The sequence below is a fragment of the Montipora foliosa genome, chromosome 1 (genome assembly GCF_036669935.1).
Source record: "Montipora foliosa isolate CH-2021 chromosome 1, ASM3666993v2, whole genome shotgun sequence".
Taxonomy (NCBI): domain Eukaryota; kingdom Metazoa; phylum Cnidaria; class Anthozoa; order Scleractinia; family Acroporidae; genus Montipora; species Montipora foliosa.
Window position 1 is genome coordinate 58,664,165 of NC_090869.1, and position 15,695 is coordinate 58,679,859.

The 15,695-nt window shown below is 38.8% G+C and overlaps 2 protein-coding genes across 2 annotated transcripts in view; both read right to left on the minus strand.

Annotated features, from left to right (window-relative positions):
* LOC137979500 (collagen triple helix repeat-containing protein 1-like) overlaps nucleotides 1-7,465 on the minus strand; it is an 18,663-nt gene extending 11,198 nt beyond the window's left edge. The window contains exon 1 of the mRNA XM_068826796.1: nucleotides 7,383-7,465. The gene's annotated coding sequence lies outside the window, so the exon portion shown is untranslated. The remainder of the gene's footprint in view (nucleotides 1-7,382) is intronic.
* Nucleotides 7,466-9,616: 2,151 nt separating this feature from the next.
* LOC137979543 (substance-K receptor-like) lies at nucleotides 9,617-12,144 on the minus strand. Its single transcript, XM_068826816.1, has 2 exons — nucleotides 12,023-12,144; nucleotides 9,617-10,763 (listed from the first exon to the last, which is right to left on the minus strand). The coding sequence occupies exon 2, from the start codon at nucleotides 10,757-10,759 to the stop codon at nucleotides 9,812-9,814; it is 948 nt and encodes a 315-aa protein (XP_068682917.1). The 5' UTR covers nucleotides 10,760-10,763; nucleotides 12,023-12,144; the 3' UTR covers nucleotides 9,617-9,811.
* Nucleotides 12,145-15,695: the final 3,551 nt, after the last annotated feature.

Here is a 15,695-nt window from a genome sequence, read left to right on the forward strand (position 1 = left end):
AAAAGTATTCAAAATGTCACTGATGGAGAAGTGTGGATAGGCCAACCAGCATTCACGAGAAGTGTTCTGAAGAAGTTTGATATGGAGAACTCCAAACCAGTCACAAATTCAGTCGACGTGGGTTCGACTGAAGTTAGTCAAAACTGCAGAAGACAGTGAGAAGATAAATCAAGCAAAGCATCAGTCTGCCGTTGGAAGCCTGCTGTATTTATCAACTAGAACAAGGCCAGATATTGCTTATACGTCACGAATAATGTTGCAGAAATGCTGTGAAGAGTCCACAAATCAGCACTGGGCAGCAGTTTAACGGATCATGCGACATTGAAAAACATATCAATTGGGTCTGCTCTGCAGCAAAGGGTAGATGAAAGATTGCGTGGGTTACTCGCGCGGAGGCAGACTGGGGTGGCGACCTGGATGATCGCAAGTCTACCTCTTGTAGAAAACATGGTTACTGACATGGTTACTAATTAAAAGGCCTCAGTGAATCACGCGATTTTCACAAAACTTAATTCGTCACATGGCTGGAGTTCGTCCAAGGAAAGAAAAATCCGCTGACGAGTGAGGAGGAGTAAAACATTGCACTCCGAAGCATATTGTTGTGGACCGTTCAGTTACAGTGTATGGAACTTTCCAAAGACGTACTGTTCCGATATTAAATTTTTTCGCAGGAAAAAACAATTTGTTATTTTGAGAAAAAGATCTTGCTATTCTAGGAAACATGATGTAATATTTACCAGCTCTAGAACACTGATTCGGGGATCGAGTTGATAAGCGGCAGTTGCACGAAAATACTATGTTTTTCCATTTTTCCTTTCTCAGTGTTTTGAATAAAGTTATACTGTTAAAATTTCCACCTGTCTTTTACGGAGTCTCTCAAGAATTTCAACAAGTAGATTTTCATTTTTTGCCAATTGGCGCAATATTAAGAGCGTATACTAGAATGAGGGTTCCCAATAGGGTTCTTCAATCCCGCCATCCTGACCAAAATTTTCCCTTCATGCCGAAATCTCGAACGTTTGTATCGGCCAATCCTGGTCCTGGTCATGGCGTCACAGCATGACGTCCAAACCTCGTCGTCAATTACAACAACAGGAGATTTAAAATACACCTTGTTAGTTTTTTCTACCAACCTTCATGATTCAATTGACCTTAAATGCAGCTTCGCGCAAAATCACAGTTTTGAAACCAAAATGATGCGTGATTGTCCATAATTAGTAGTAATTAAATATGTTCATATTTTCCACTTTGTTATACTCGGTTTAAGTTTAGCAATGTACCGGGGTGACAGGCCTACACGACTCCATAGCGCGTGTTTTAGCCTTTCAGTTTTGTAATTTGGCTCTTACGAGTATATTTGATCGGCCGCCCTCTTTTAGTAATATATGAGGCGCGGGTTTTTTAGATTCCTTTGAGCAATGGTTGTCGCTCTATTAAATGCCAGTCTTTCATGAGAATTTGTTTAAGTTCGTCGCTGCTGGGTGGTATTGTGTAACGAAAGGCAAGATTCGTTTGCTCTCCTGTGGTTTTTGAAGGAGTGCAAGTTTCCTGTTTTTAATTTGCGCTTCTGATAGGTTGCTTTGAACAAGATTTTTGGGATAAACTCTTTCACGTAGGCGTGATTTCAAATTTTGGATGAGCTTTAAGAAGTCTCAGAGCTTCGCCTTTGACGAAGGTTTGTTTGACACCTGGTGAGTGGCACGAGGAGAAGTGCCCGTGTTGAATGTTTCAATAGGTTTGAAGTGTGTGCGCGCATCAAGGACTGAATTGCTCTTGAACCTTTCGCCTTTGTAATTGCCAGTGTTTGTATCCAAAAATGTCGTTTATTGTGGGGTGGTGTTTATTTGCTTGTTCAATGAATTGCATTATCTCCGCTCTGTTTGTACTTCTTTTGTTTTTTCTTCTTTCATTTGTACTTCTTTCTTATTTTCGCTCTTTTCCCTCTCATAAAATGAGCCACACAATCTATAATATCATGTACGTCGCGAACAGTGACGTCGGTGCTGTCCGACATTTTCAAAAACCAGAGTATAATTTTGGCCTATGCGCTACAACATAAACGACAACCTCGTTCCCAGGGTCACTCTTCTCTGCCTCCTTTGTCGTTGAGGAACGACATGATCATCAAAAGGGCAATACGAGAATCAACCGAAAATTGAAAACAATAGAAAGTAACAAATATGAAGATACCTCCGCCAGGTCACCAATATTTTTATACCCGACGCAACTAACTGCTACTACGTTTTAATACCCAACCATAATTAGTCATTTTCCCTATGCATACAAGACATAACACAGGGACCCATAGGTCTGTTAAGACCTCATACACATAGAATGAGGAATCAAATCGTAACGGCCTACTACACATATCAGAATAATCATGCCCGTAATCCCTCTCGATTGACGCCAATTCTCTTGTCCGTGCAGGCAAAATAAATAACTACTTCTGTCAGTTATGTTTCACTTTATTGTCGGAAATACTATATAGAGACAGGAAGCTATTCGAGACCGTTAAAGAAAGCTGAAAAAGGGATTTGCCCAATTTGCAAAATATAAATAGAGGATGAATGCCACTTTTTAACCGTATGGTCTGCTTACTTAGAAAAATGAAGGTTTTTATCCCATTACTTGGAAATTAAAAAGAGTATAGGGTGTCACCAAATGAAATTTACATCTTTCTGGCAGAAATGTTCAAATCCAAAAGTAAACAGTAAAATAAGTGTTAGAGTGCTTTAGCTCTGAGGAAATAAAGGGGAAAGGAGGCAAGCCGATTGAGTATTTATATCTATATTGAATCATCCGCATTTTATGTGTTACCCACGAGTAGAAAGTTGCCTCTCCCATACAAGCCCTATGAGTCAACCTTTGCCCATATCTTTCTATCTTTAGAACACGACGAGTTCTTTTGCTCTGCACGCACTGTTTAGATTGGCCAATCAGAATAAAGGTATTGTCAATCGAAGACAAAAATAGCACAAACATTGCCTGCAAATTGTGCAAATTGGTGTAAATGTGAGTCTCCTGCTGAAGGGTTAGTTCTAAAAGTAGAAAATAACCGGCAAGGGGTGACTGAAGGAATTAGTGCATAGGGAGGTTCCTAATCATGGGGCCCTGGTGTTTTCAGGAGCCCAAGCCCTTTGAGCCAACTTTTGCGCGTATCTTTCTATTTTTAGAACGCCACAAGTTCTTAAGCTCTGCACGCACTGCTTTAGAATGGCCAATCAAAATTAAGTTACTTTAAAACGAAGACAAAAATAGCAAAAACAATGTATGTAAAGTGTCCAAACTGATGTAAGTGTGAGTCTCCTGCTGAAGGTTTAGTTCTCAAAATAGAAAGATACGCGCAAAGGTTACCTCAAGGGCATCGTGCATAGAGAGGCTCTGTAGATAGCTGTTCCCATCGTAGACAGTGTAGATAGCTGTTCCTACTGTAGATAGTGTAGATAGCTGTTCCCATTATAGACAGCGTAGATAGCTGTTCCCATTGTAGACAGTGTAGATAGCTGGTCCCATTGTAGACAGTGCAGATAGCTTTTCCTACTGTAGACAGTGTGGATAGCTTTTCCCATTGTACACAGTGTAGATAGCTGTTCCTACTGTACACAGTGTGCCTACGGTGGACAGTATATACGGTCATACATGACTCTTATTTGCATATATTCGTGATAGCGTATCATGAAATTACGCCGGGCCCCAAAAGGCGAGTACTAGGGATCTTTCAAAACATCACAAATGGGTACATGTACAAATCACGAAATGCACGAGCAAGTTAATGCGATATTTTAGTCATGAATTTTCACTTTATTTTATTCCTTCACCTCTAAACAAAATTACTCAATTGCATTCAAGGCCGTAGCTAGAAATTTTTGACTGGGGGTGGGGGGGGGGGGGGGGGGGGCAAAGAAGCGAGCGCCGGTGGCACAAGTCGTCACGAGGGTCTGGGGGAATGCTCTCCCAGAAAAAAATTGAAATGCAGGGGTACGGAAGTGCTTCTTTCATAGATATTTTGTCATAAGTAAACATTAATCAGTCCAAGTTTAGAAAGAGAGATACTTTTAGAGGTTAAGGTTTAGTACCAGTAATTTGTGTTTACCCAATAAAGTTGTATTATTATTGTTATTCGTATTGAACTATTGATGAATTGATGAATCGCTAAGCAGCAGATTAGTCTATGATGTCTCCAAATTGATTTTCCTCAAAAATATCTTTATCAATCAAGACAAGCGGATCGGCTGTGAAAAGATTCAAAGGTAATATCAGTAAAGTCCAAACTATCTGCCCAACACTTCAGAAAGAGACCACATTAATTTTTCTTTCGAATATTTTTTGGGGGGCAACTGTCCCCCTTGCTCCTCCGCTAGCTACGCCCAGGGCAGTGTTCCATTGCAACTTCCGTATGGCGCTATGTTTAACAAATTGATGTCAGTTTTTCATGCGTCTGTCCTGTTATTCATCATTAATTTCGTCATAACATTGCCAAAGTAGCTGTGGATCGCCGAGTGGATGCCCAGACCACAATTCATTGTCAATAACAGGACAGACGCATGAAAAACGGACATTACAAAAAGGCAGAGGGGCCAAAATTAAGTCTGACCAATAGTCTGACCGCTTATTGACAATAAAAATTAGCCAATGAGCGCGCGAGAATTTGCAGTCATTGTAAAAACCCTACTTACACAATCAGAAGCGCGATATTCTGTTGAGTAGTAACCCTTTGAACAACGGGCACCTGTCGTCTAATAGGAGAGAACTACAGTGTATTCAAACTGCATGTACAGTTGAATTTATAATCAATCCTTAAGAGATTTATTGTGAAATTTATGTGAAATGACAATGCATTCACAATAATTCCTGTCTCACTGAAAGTATACACTTGACAGAGTTTAAACCTGTTTCCTTTCAGATCGTACGTGTATGACATTTGCTGAATATTCTTTGGCGCTGTAACAACTACATTTTAGGCTGTATTTCTGTTCATTTGTTTGGAAGTTCCCTCTTTCACCAGAGAAGAGTGATCGCAGAAATTTAAGAGGCCCAGTATCATCCCAAGGGGATGTATGTGAGAGACTTTGTGCAACAATTCCTATTTCATCTGAACTTTTTTCTCTGTCCCAAGAAAAAGTTTTTTGATAATCATATCATCACTTTTGTCTTACTTATCGTTTTGAATAAAAAAACGATGATTGCAAAGCTTTGATGGTGATACTGGGCCTTTGAAAGTTGTATTCAGAACCATGTAACAATTAAAAACAGTTTTGTTGCTGCAGCAGTAACATAAATTATTATGCTAGTGTACATGTAATGTTTGATGATGAAATTATCTTTAGTTAAAGAACTCGCATTACAAGTATGTACATGTTGCATCATCGCTAGCTGAATAGTGTTGATAAGAGCTGAAATTACCATAATTTTTAAATGTTTGTTATCGTATAGTTACACAAAATAAATATTAAGAGGTTGCCAGTAGAGCATTGTCATTATTGAATGCATGCTTGGATTTTGGGAGAATAGACTTTGTTTTAAGGTTTTATATTGTGTGTATCGGTGCTACACCACTAGCAAACCTTAAAAGAGATACACTTATGCCGGGCTGAATCGGTTTGTTTCAAGTTCGATTGGTGCTTATAAACTCTGGCTTAAATACCAACGTTGCCACAGTACTTAACCTCGATTATAGTGCTATTAGAGCTTCAAACAATTTGGCTCTGGAACCAAAGCTATGATTCTTATCACAGTTAGACACCTATAAATCATGGTTATGATTTGAGACATGATCTCTGTTTCCCAGTTCACATCATAGTTCTGACTCCTACCCATATCAATCGTAGTTTTGATTCCAGACATGATTTCAAAAGACAAATTGAAATCATAGCTATGATTCTTACCGCTAGAAATCATGGTTACGATTGTTGACATAATTTCAGAAGACCGATGAAATCATAACTATATTTCCTGACATGATCTTACTTTCCCAGTTGAAATCATAGTTATGATTATTATCACTATATATCATAATCATGATCCCAAATATGATTTCAAGAGAATCGTGGTGATGATTAAATGAACAGAAACATCATAGTATGATCTCTTGGGTACTGATCAAACCATAATATGATTCGCTAGATTGAATTCCTGTGAGAAAAAAACAGGAAAAAAACTTCGATGCAGCAATTTAACACTTTTGCTCTTACACAGCGGCCTTAAATCGAGTAACGAATGGAAATTTGTAAAAAATGAAAAAAACTTTGTTCGAATGTCCCAAGTATTATGTTGAAACTTCCAAATAAAAAGCGACAATACTCTGGTGAATATAGTAATTGTCAAATAATGAAACTTGTTGTTTGAATGTCTACCTAAATGAATTGAATCTGAGCGTAAATGACAATGCTTTATCCACAGTAGCTGGAGTTCACTATATATGCAAATCTCGTGCTTGATATTTTCTTTCGCCGACGATGAGCTTATTTTAATGTTAATGAAAGTAATTTCATGTAATAAATGAAACAATTATTGAAGGACGCGAACGCGACGAGAATTTTTAGCCGGTAAAAAAAAAAAAAAAACCCGCAACTGAACACTCAGTCTCTTTGCATTGCCATATATCAGGGGCACCCAACGAGAATATAGTTCAAAACAACTTACATAGCATTCTTAAACGTATTTACTATTAAAACGGTAGATATATGCATATTTTTAACCCCTAAAAATTTTTCATCTTTTCAGATTTCCTAGCTGAAAGTCTAGTGATCCGAGAATTATAGGGATCAAAAGTTACCTTTTCGAAAATTTCAGCCAGAAGAAAGTCTCCCAAAAATTAATTCTAGGTGACCTTTTTAGGGTAAAAATCCGTTAAAAATGGGCAATTATACCATGTTTTAGATGTTCGAAAATCCTAGGACAGACAGGCAAGCAAGAAGTTCAGAAAATTCTGGATCTCAAATCATCTTGCCGAACAGATATTTTCCGAAAATTGGCGTTGGGTGCCCCTGATATATCATGTTTCCCTCTTTTACGACTTCCTCTGCAGCTGCTTCGAAATAGGGTTATTAATTCTTACGACTTATGATTGATCTTATTACCAACTGTGGATTCACACGCAACAGTTCGCCAGATTTTTTGCAGTGGTCTTATTGCATTACTACCGTCTTAGTCCATCCTTCCGTCCAGTAGAGAGTTAAACGTCTAATAGGGAGTTAAATTACGACGGCGACGGCGACGGCGACGGCGACGGCAAAGACAAAGCCACAAAACAAGAATATCATGGGTTAGAATAGGAAAAATAATCGTGCTGCACGTGCAGCAAGCATTTTAACAAAAACGAGCTTGTTCCTGAATTGCAGCTTGATGTAAAAGGCGCCAGAAAGCATTTAACCTTGACTTACTTTTTTCAGCAGAAGATGGGAAGAGGGATCACAACTGGGTAGATGTGACTGCAAGAGGAGACTGTTATGAACTAATGCAACTGGAACTGGTCACTGCAGCAGGATGCTATTTCATGCGCCCTTTTACGGACTTTTAATTGACAGAAGCTGAGTAAAATGAAACTTGTCAATAACTTACTTGTCTCCCATTTGATAGGCTTGTAAGCCCCAGTAATATAGGTCCAATTAATAGAGAGCAAATAGCGAATAAGAAACAATACTAGGTATAGATTTAGAAAATGTCTTTAAAAAAAGATAACTTATTGATTGGTGAAAAAGGGAAAAAAATGAAAGCAAAGATCAATTTTGGAAGCAGAATCATTGATAACTTATTAACGGCCTTCGGAAATGAGTGATCACTGATCTAAGACTTGAATAATAATTGTAATAGTAAAATTAATTATTTTCATTGCAACTGCAAAAGCAAGCTGGTCTATTAAAATAGAGGAAAAATCTCGCGGAATTTAAAATTAAAAAAGTATACAAGGTATACACTTTTGAAAGTTTCAATTAAAGATCACTATGGCTTTGTGACATTCAAAAAAGAAACGCCGAGAATGAAAATGTGACAGAAAGCTTGTATGGGTATCCATCCTTGCCAAAATTCAAACTTGTTCTTAAATCCAGACCTTCAATTAGTAGTTGTGTACACTCGTTCCCCACGGTTATACCCCCAGCAGAGATGGATAATTTATGCATATACTCGGACCTACTTTTACCCCCAGTAGCGATAGATAATGTATACATATGTTCAATGGTTGTGTAGTTCGCGTCAAGGAATGACGTCATGGAATTTTAGAGGAGAAACCGGCGGAAATCCTTTCAGGAAGCGTCCATGTTGGAAAAATGAGGTGAAGAGAGATGTAAGAGGTAAAATAAGGAGGGATGCAAAGGAGGATGGGATAACATCATCGAACAGGCGATTGGTCGAAAGGTATGACGTCACAGGGTCCCAGACCCCATGGCTTAAGCGAAAAAAAACAAATCAAAATAGGATTTTTTTAACGAATAAAACGGTTTAATAAGAACAAAATGAAAACTATGTACAAACGGGAACGTGTGAGGCGATCTGTTGCTCGCCTCGTTCCAGTTTACGATCGTTTAGCATAAAATCGAACTTGCCGTCTTCTTGCCGCCTCCGGGTTCAGGGACAGGAGACGTAAAAGGGACTTAATTTGTGTTTTGTACTAGCTCGAATAAAAGCGAAGCTGGAGTTGACCTTCACGGTTTTGAAACAAACCTCGTTGCTTTTCTTATTATGCTGTCTTTGTAATACTAACGAGTTCCTATTTACATAAGAGAAGCAGTAAGGTTTGTATGAAAACATGGCCAACCACAGTCTCGCTTTTATTCTAAGACCTGGTAACTGGGCACAGAACTGTAAAATGGTCTATTGAGGAATGGTAGGGTGACTATTGCAGCTTAGTGGCGCCCCGTCAAATGATTCAAGTTTCTTTTCTTGTTGTTCAGCGGATTTTTAACAGTGAATTTCACATTTAATCGAACCTGAATGAAGTTATTGTTTTCAGTACAATAGATTATACATGGCGCAAACCGGCTTAACTGAAATGATGGTAGATGCCGCCGTAATCGAAAAAAGCTTTTGCATGTCTTACGTTGGGACTTCTTCTGAACCTGTTTGGAGAAAGTGGTTCCTGACAAAAGACTCAGGATTGACGGGCAACATTTACTAACAAGTCGTGCGCAGTGTCTTGGGTTGGGTTTTTGTGCAGTTTAGTTTCCTTTTTTCGCGCAGATCAAAACCGAGTGGTGGCAAAGATTTCTGATACGTGAGAATAAAACCAGGAAATCTCGCCAGATAATGTTGTCTGACATCTGTTATGTAAACAGTAATACTTCTTCTGGCAATTTGTTACCAAGTTTGCTAATTTTAACTTATGCTATAATGAGGCAACTTCTGGATGCCACTAATTTTTGCCTCATTTTTTTTGTGACAAAAGTGCGTTGTTCTCTGATAAAAGAACATGTATTTAATTATCAGTTATATCATAGCCCGGGTACCCCCTTCGCTGGAAGGAACAACATTAAAGTGAACACTCACTCTGCAGGAGAAGGTGGAGGGAGATAATATTCCACGTCACATTTCAACCTGAATACATTTTTTACATTCGCGCGTGTTTTTTAAGTAGTTGACACTTCGGTTAATACGCATTTTCCAATTCAAGTTTTAAGTATTCAACTATCTACATTGCATTATGAGTATTAGAGGAAATAACTAAGCTCATTTCCTGGAAGTGATATCAAGCGATCGATCGCATAAACACCGTGATTTGCGAGAGAGCGGGCGTGCAGTACTTTTACTGTTACGGACCGAGCAAACCCTTTGATAGATTGATACCCAACTCAAGCAGAAGAAAGAGTCATAGACGTTAGGAGTCATTTTGAGGAAAAACCTGAGCTCGCGGTGTACAGCCCAAAAATGAAGAGATAGCTCTTTTGAATTCTGGGATTCTATAGGCATAGAAAATGGGATTGACTAGTGAATTGGCATAGGCTAAAGACATCGAAAAGAGACGCAAATGAATTGTTTCACTGGAAAATGAATAATAAGTTCGTTTGGAGAATACGAGGAAAAAAGAAAGAGTGTACGGCAACAGAAACGCTAAAGATACAGCTGTCACTATGAACAGTGTTTTAGTCAGTTTTCTTTCTCGACTCACTGCGCCATTGTGGTGAGGATGAGTTTGACAGTACATTTTTGCCACGATCGACATATAAGAAATGACGATAATAGAAAAGCAACAAGCGAATAATGGCAAATGTGAGTAAAACTCCCAAACACCTCCTAATGTAAAGAGGACATATAAGTACATGCAAGCGGAGTTTAGCACAGCGGTAAGCCAAACGAACCCAACAGATGCTCCAAATATCCATTTTTTGAGGAGACGATGCTTAAATGGACGAAACGTGGCGTGCATCCGCTCCAAAGAAATAACGGCAAGATTTGTCACCGAAGCTACTGGAAAGAGGAAAAGGACAGCCAGTAAAATACTGTCGCCGGCTGGCGACAAATAGTACTCCCATAGGCTGCAACTACGACCTATGTTAAACACGTCTATGCTCAGCGTGATCACCCCTATACATATGTCTGCAACTGCCAGGCTGATCACCAAGTACATAGTACGCTTGCGCAGATGGGACTCTTTGAGGTAAACAATGACTACAAGGCCATTGACCGTTACTATGGCAATACCTACAGTACAAAGTACTGTAAGCCAAGGAATGCACTCCGATGGAGAAAACGTGAGGGTCGTTAATCGTTCTTCAATCAATGTTTCATTTTGCTTATCCAAGGAATCATTAGCCATCTTATCCATCCACCTAGAGAGAGAGCACAAGAAAGTCTCAGACTTTTTATAGGAATGTCAATTAAGTAAGCAAGAATGACCGCATCAGATACGAGAACGTGAACTAAAATTTACTTGTGCGCTATTGTAATCATTTCGCCATTTATCCAAATCGTTCAGCATGGAAAGGATGTGCCAACTTCCCTAGGAAAAAATGTTATGAACAGTGTGGAGAGAAAATTGAAAATTTATTTTCGAAGGCTTGTGTCCTTCAGATTGTCTTTTTTTCTAAATTTAAGGTCGTTGTTGTCAAGACGTGAATGGCAGATAAACATGCAGGGCAAGCAGAGGCATTTTTTGCATATAAAAGCCATTATTTTGTGGGGTTTTGGTTGTCACCTGAAACAGTGAGCACAAATTTGAATTGGTCATTCCATTTTTTCCTGTTTGTGATACGTCCCATAATTTAGGACGACAACTTTATTCTCCCAGTAATGATGACGTTAATCATTCATTAATAAATAAAAATGGATAAATGACGGCCCACCACGCCGAGAAGGAGCTCTCAAACAATTTTGCTATGGCGGAGAGGAATTTATTGCCCACAGGAAATAAATGGATTTACGCTGAATGCCGGTGACATGCTAAGTTAGTTATTTCCCATATGTTGCAGTTTGGGCATTCCTGTAAGCCGGGAATTTCTCTACATCTTTGACCATATGCGCAAGCTAGGCTGAGGCTGATTCAAGGGTGTCAAGTTCAAACAAATGTTGAATTCGACTGTGTTAAGGTATGGATAGCCTGTGTACAGCCGCCCGCTCTCCGAAAAAAAATCGGAGAGGAGCGACGCTCCTCTCACAGGCTAGGTATGGAGAGTTCCGTAGACTTCGATGGGAACCTGGGCAAACGACCAAGTTCGCCAGAAGTTCATTTAGCTCGCGGATTTCAGTATCCGTCCTGTGTTACGTTGGCCGTGTGCTCGATTTTTCCCATGGATCCATTTTTGCTTATTAGTTTTTTCCAAGTAGTTTGCATGTTTTAAAGAATATTTCCGCATCGGCCTTTGATTCTTCATTGCAATTCTCCGAGATCATCATATTTCTACATGTCAGCCTTTAGTTACCCATAAGCTGTTAAATGTTCCTTTCTCAACACTTCCTAGCTGGAAGATTTGCTCGGGAAATATTTGCTCCTGGAAAAAGTCGTTGACTGCCTCATATTTTGTGCCAAAAATAACCTTTCGAAAAGGCAAGGGGGTAATTATTGAAACGACTTAAAGAAAACTGTCCTTACCTTGATTTATCGTAGCACTGGAACTGCTGCGTTGTAAACAAATGGGAAAAGGGAAACGTGCGGGCAAAATGTGAAAGAAATGAACTGAACCAAAAAGCAGACTAGGACTCATGAGAAGTGAATGCAGCATCTGCAGCAGAAAACTTCAGGTGTGTTGCGTTTTACGTCAAAATTAGAGCTGAAGAAACGCATTGATATTTGGGCAACCTGTCAACAGCTTTCGAAACTCGATTGCTTTGGCATAATGAAAGAAAGGAAAAAGTAAACACTATAACGACCACCTGTCACCGAAGACAGTTTATTTCAACACATCTGTGTTAAAAAAACTACATTCTTGTTGCATCGTTTTGTGAAATAGTTACCTACGGTGTAGAGTTAATGTAAATGATGATTCGGGAAACAGGAAAGTTCCGTAAAGGTTGCCTAAACTGAATGAGAGCAACTGAAGTAAATTGACAATAGTTTTAGTTATTTAGGGCGTACTAGTAGTGACTCTAGTAAAATAATAAACGACAAAAAGAATTTCTTGGGCTAAGCTTATTTACTAGCGACCGGAAACTGGTTAAAACTGCGGTTATATAACAATTTTAACCACTTTTCAGGCAAGAAAGTAGTTTTTTGTTCCTTATCGTTTCGGTTTTTTTGTCCTCAATGCATGCAATTATTAATCCATATTGAAATAGGTTGGCAGTCGTATCAGTTGCAGCAGTCACACGTTTTCTGCCGTTTTGAACAATCAAGACCATGTAGGAACTGCTTTAATTAAAAAGTTACGTAATCGAGTCATAAAGGCGAACAAGAAAGTCGATCCTGCTGCGGTAGTGTCACTCGCTTTGTATTGTTTTTACAGGTACCTTCGATTGCGTCCAACGAAGTCGAGAGTTTGTCATGTGTTATATCTACAGTAAATCGTGTCCTAGTAATTTGCGATTAAGTTTGAACTCTAATGAATCACGTGTTTTTGATGTGGTACAAGCCAAATGTTTATAAAGATTCACCAAATTTCAACTGAGGCTCTTCATGATTTTTTGCGGCTTCAACCTCCAATTGTTCTTATCCTTTTTGCACTGTATCCTGGCGACAAAAGAAATGGAAACTTTATCGTGTACTCCATGAACAAACAGAATAAGTTATTTTGCTGCAAAATTTATTGAGCCATTGAATTTTTGAAAACAATAATGCTTGTTGTCTTGGTGAAAATTAAAACTAGAATCGCGAAATCCACATTTCCAACATCATTGGGAGAAAATTAGCGATAGTAAAATAACATGACGTTTCGACGACTTCATGTCATCATTGTCAAATGAATAAATTAGAAATAACAGAAAGGCATATTTATAGATTTAGAAAGTGAGAAAATAAATTGGCATGAAAGCATTCAGGTAAAGGGTTTTGCGCGAATGGAATCCGTTTGCGTGTTCAGTTTCGGTCCTTTGTTCTTAACCCACAGCATTTCATAGATCAAACAATCGAGTTTGCTACGACATTTCTTTAGGACTTTAAAGTTCTTAAGTAAGTTTGTAAACGGATTCCATTCGGTCCGCAAACGGATTCCATTCGCGCAAAACTCTTTACCTGAATGCTTTCATGCCAATTTATTTTCTCACTTTCTAAATCTATAAATATGCCTTTCTGTTATTTCTAATTTATTCATTTGACAATGATGACATGAAGTCGTCGAAACGTCTTGGAAACATGGTGTAATATTTACCAGTTCTAGAACACTGTTTCGGGGATCGAGTTGATGAGCGGCAGTTGCACGAAAAATGTTTTTCCATTTTTCATTTCTCAGTGTTTTGAATAAAGTTATACTGTTAAAATTTCCACCTGTGTTTTACGGAGTCTCTCAAGATTTTCACCAAGTAGATCATCTTTTTTTGCCAAACTGGCGCAATATTAAGAGAGTATACTAGAATGAGGGTCCCCAATAGGGTTCTTCAATGACGCCATCCCGACCAAAATTTCCCTTTATCATGGTCATGGCGTCACAGCATGATGTCCAAACCTCGTCGTCAATTACAACAACAGTTGATTTAGAATACACCTTGTTAGTTTTTTCTACCAACTTCATGATTCAATTGACCTTAATTGCAGCTTCGCGCAAAATCACAGTTTTGAAACCGAAATGATGCGTGATTGTCCATTATTAGTAGTAATTAAATATGTTCATATTTTCCACTTTGTTATACTCGGTTGTAAGTTTAGCAGTGTACCGGGGTGACAGGCCTACACGACTCCATAGCGCGTGTTTTAGCCTTTCAGTTTTGTAATTTGGCTGTCACGAGTATATATTGGATTGACCGCCCTCTTTTAGTAATATATGAGTGGCGGGTTTTTTAGATTTCTTTGAGCAATGGTTGTCGCTCTATTGTCGCTCTTTCATGAGGATTTGTTTAAGTTCGTCGCTGCTGGGTGGTATTGTGTAACGAAAGGCAAGATTCGTTTGCTCTCCTGTGTTTTTGAAGGAGTGCAAATTTCCTGTTTTTAAATTGTGCTTCTAATACGTTGCTTTGAACAAGATTTTTGGGATAAACTCTTTCACGTAGGCGTGATTTAAAATTTTGGATGAGCTTTAAGAATTCTCAGAGCTTCGCCTTTGACGAACCCTTGTTTGACACCTGGTGAGTGGCACGAGGAGAAGTGCACGTGTTGAAATGTTTCGGTCGGTTTGAAATGCGTGCGCACATCAAGGACTGAATTGCTCTTGAACCTTTCGCTTTTGTAAATGCCAGTGTTTGTATCCAGAAACGTCATTTATCGTGGGCTGGTGTTTATTTGCTTGTTCAATGAACTGCATTATCTCCTCTCTGTTTGTACTTCTTTTGTCTTTTCTTCTTTCATTTTTACTTCTTTCTTATTTCCGCTCTTTTCCTTCTCATAAAAATGAGCCACACAATTTATAATATCAAGTACGTCGCGAACAGCGATGTCGGTGCTGTCCGACATTTTCAAAAACCAGAGTATAATTTTGGCCGATGCGCTACAGCATAAACGACGACTTCGTTCCCAGGGTCACTCTTCTCTGCCTCCTTTGTCGTTGGGGAACGACATGCTCATCAAAAGGGCAATACGAGAATCAACCGAAAATTGAAAACGATAGGCAATTACAAATATGTAGATACCTCCGCCAGGTCACCAATATTTTCATACCCGACTCAACTAACTGCTACTAAGCAACCATAAATTAGTCATTTTGCCTATGCATACAAGACATACAACAGTGTAGATACAGGGACCCATAGATGTAGAATGAGGAATCAAATCGTAACGGCCTACTATACATATCAGAAAAATCATGCCCCTAATCCCTCTCGCTTGGCGCCAATTCTCTTGTCCGTGCAGGCAAAATATATAACTATTTCTGTCAGTTACGTTTCGCTTTATTGTCAGAAATACTATATAGAGACAGGAAGCTATTCGAGACCGTTAAAGAAAGCTGAAGAAGGGATTTGCCCAATTTGTAAAATAGAAATGGAGGATGAATACCTCTTTTTAACTGTATGGTCTGCTTACTTGGAAAAATAAAGGTTTTTATTCGATTAGTTGGAAATTAAAAAGAGTATAGAATGTCACCAAGTGAAATTTTCATCTTTCTTATACATCTCTCGAACAGAAATGTTCAAATCCAAAAGTAAACAGTGCTTTAGAGTGCTTTAGCTCTGAAGTAATAAAC

What these genes read in the sequence shown, in the direction of transcription:
- LOC137979543 (XM_068826816.1), bottom strand. Translation starts at nt 10,759, where the DNA reads ATGGATAAGATGGCTAATGATTCCTTGGATAAGCAAAATGAAACATTG.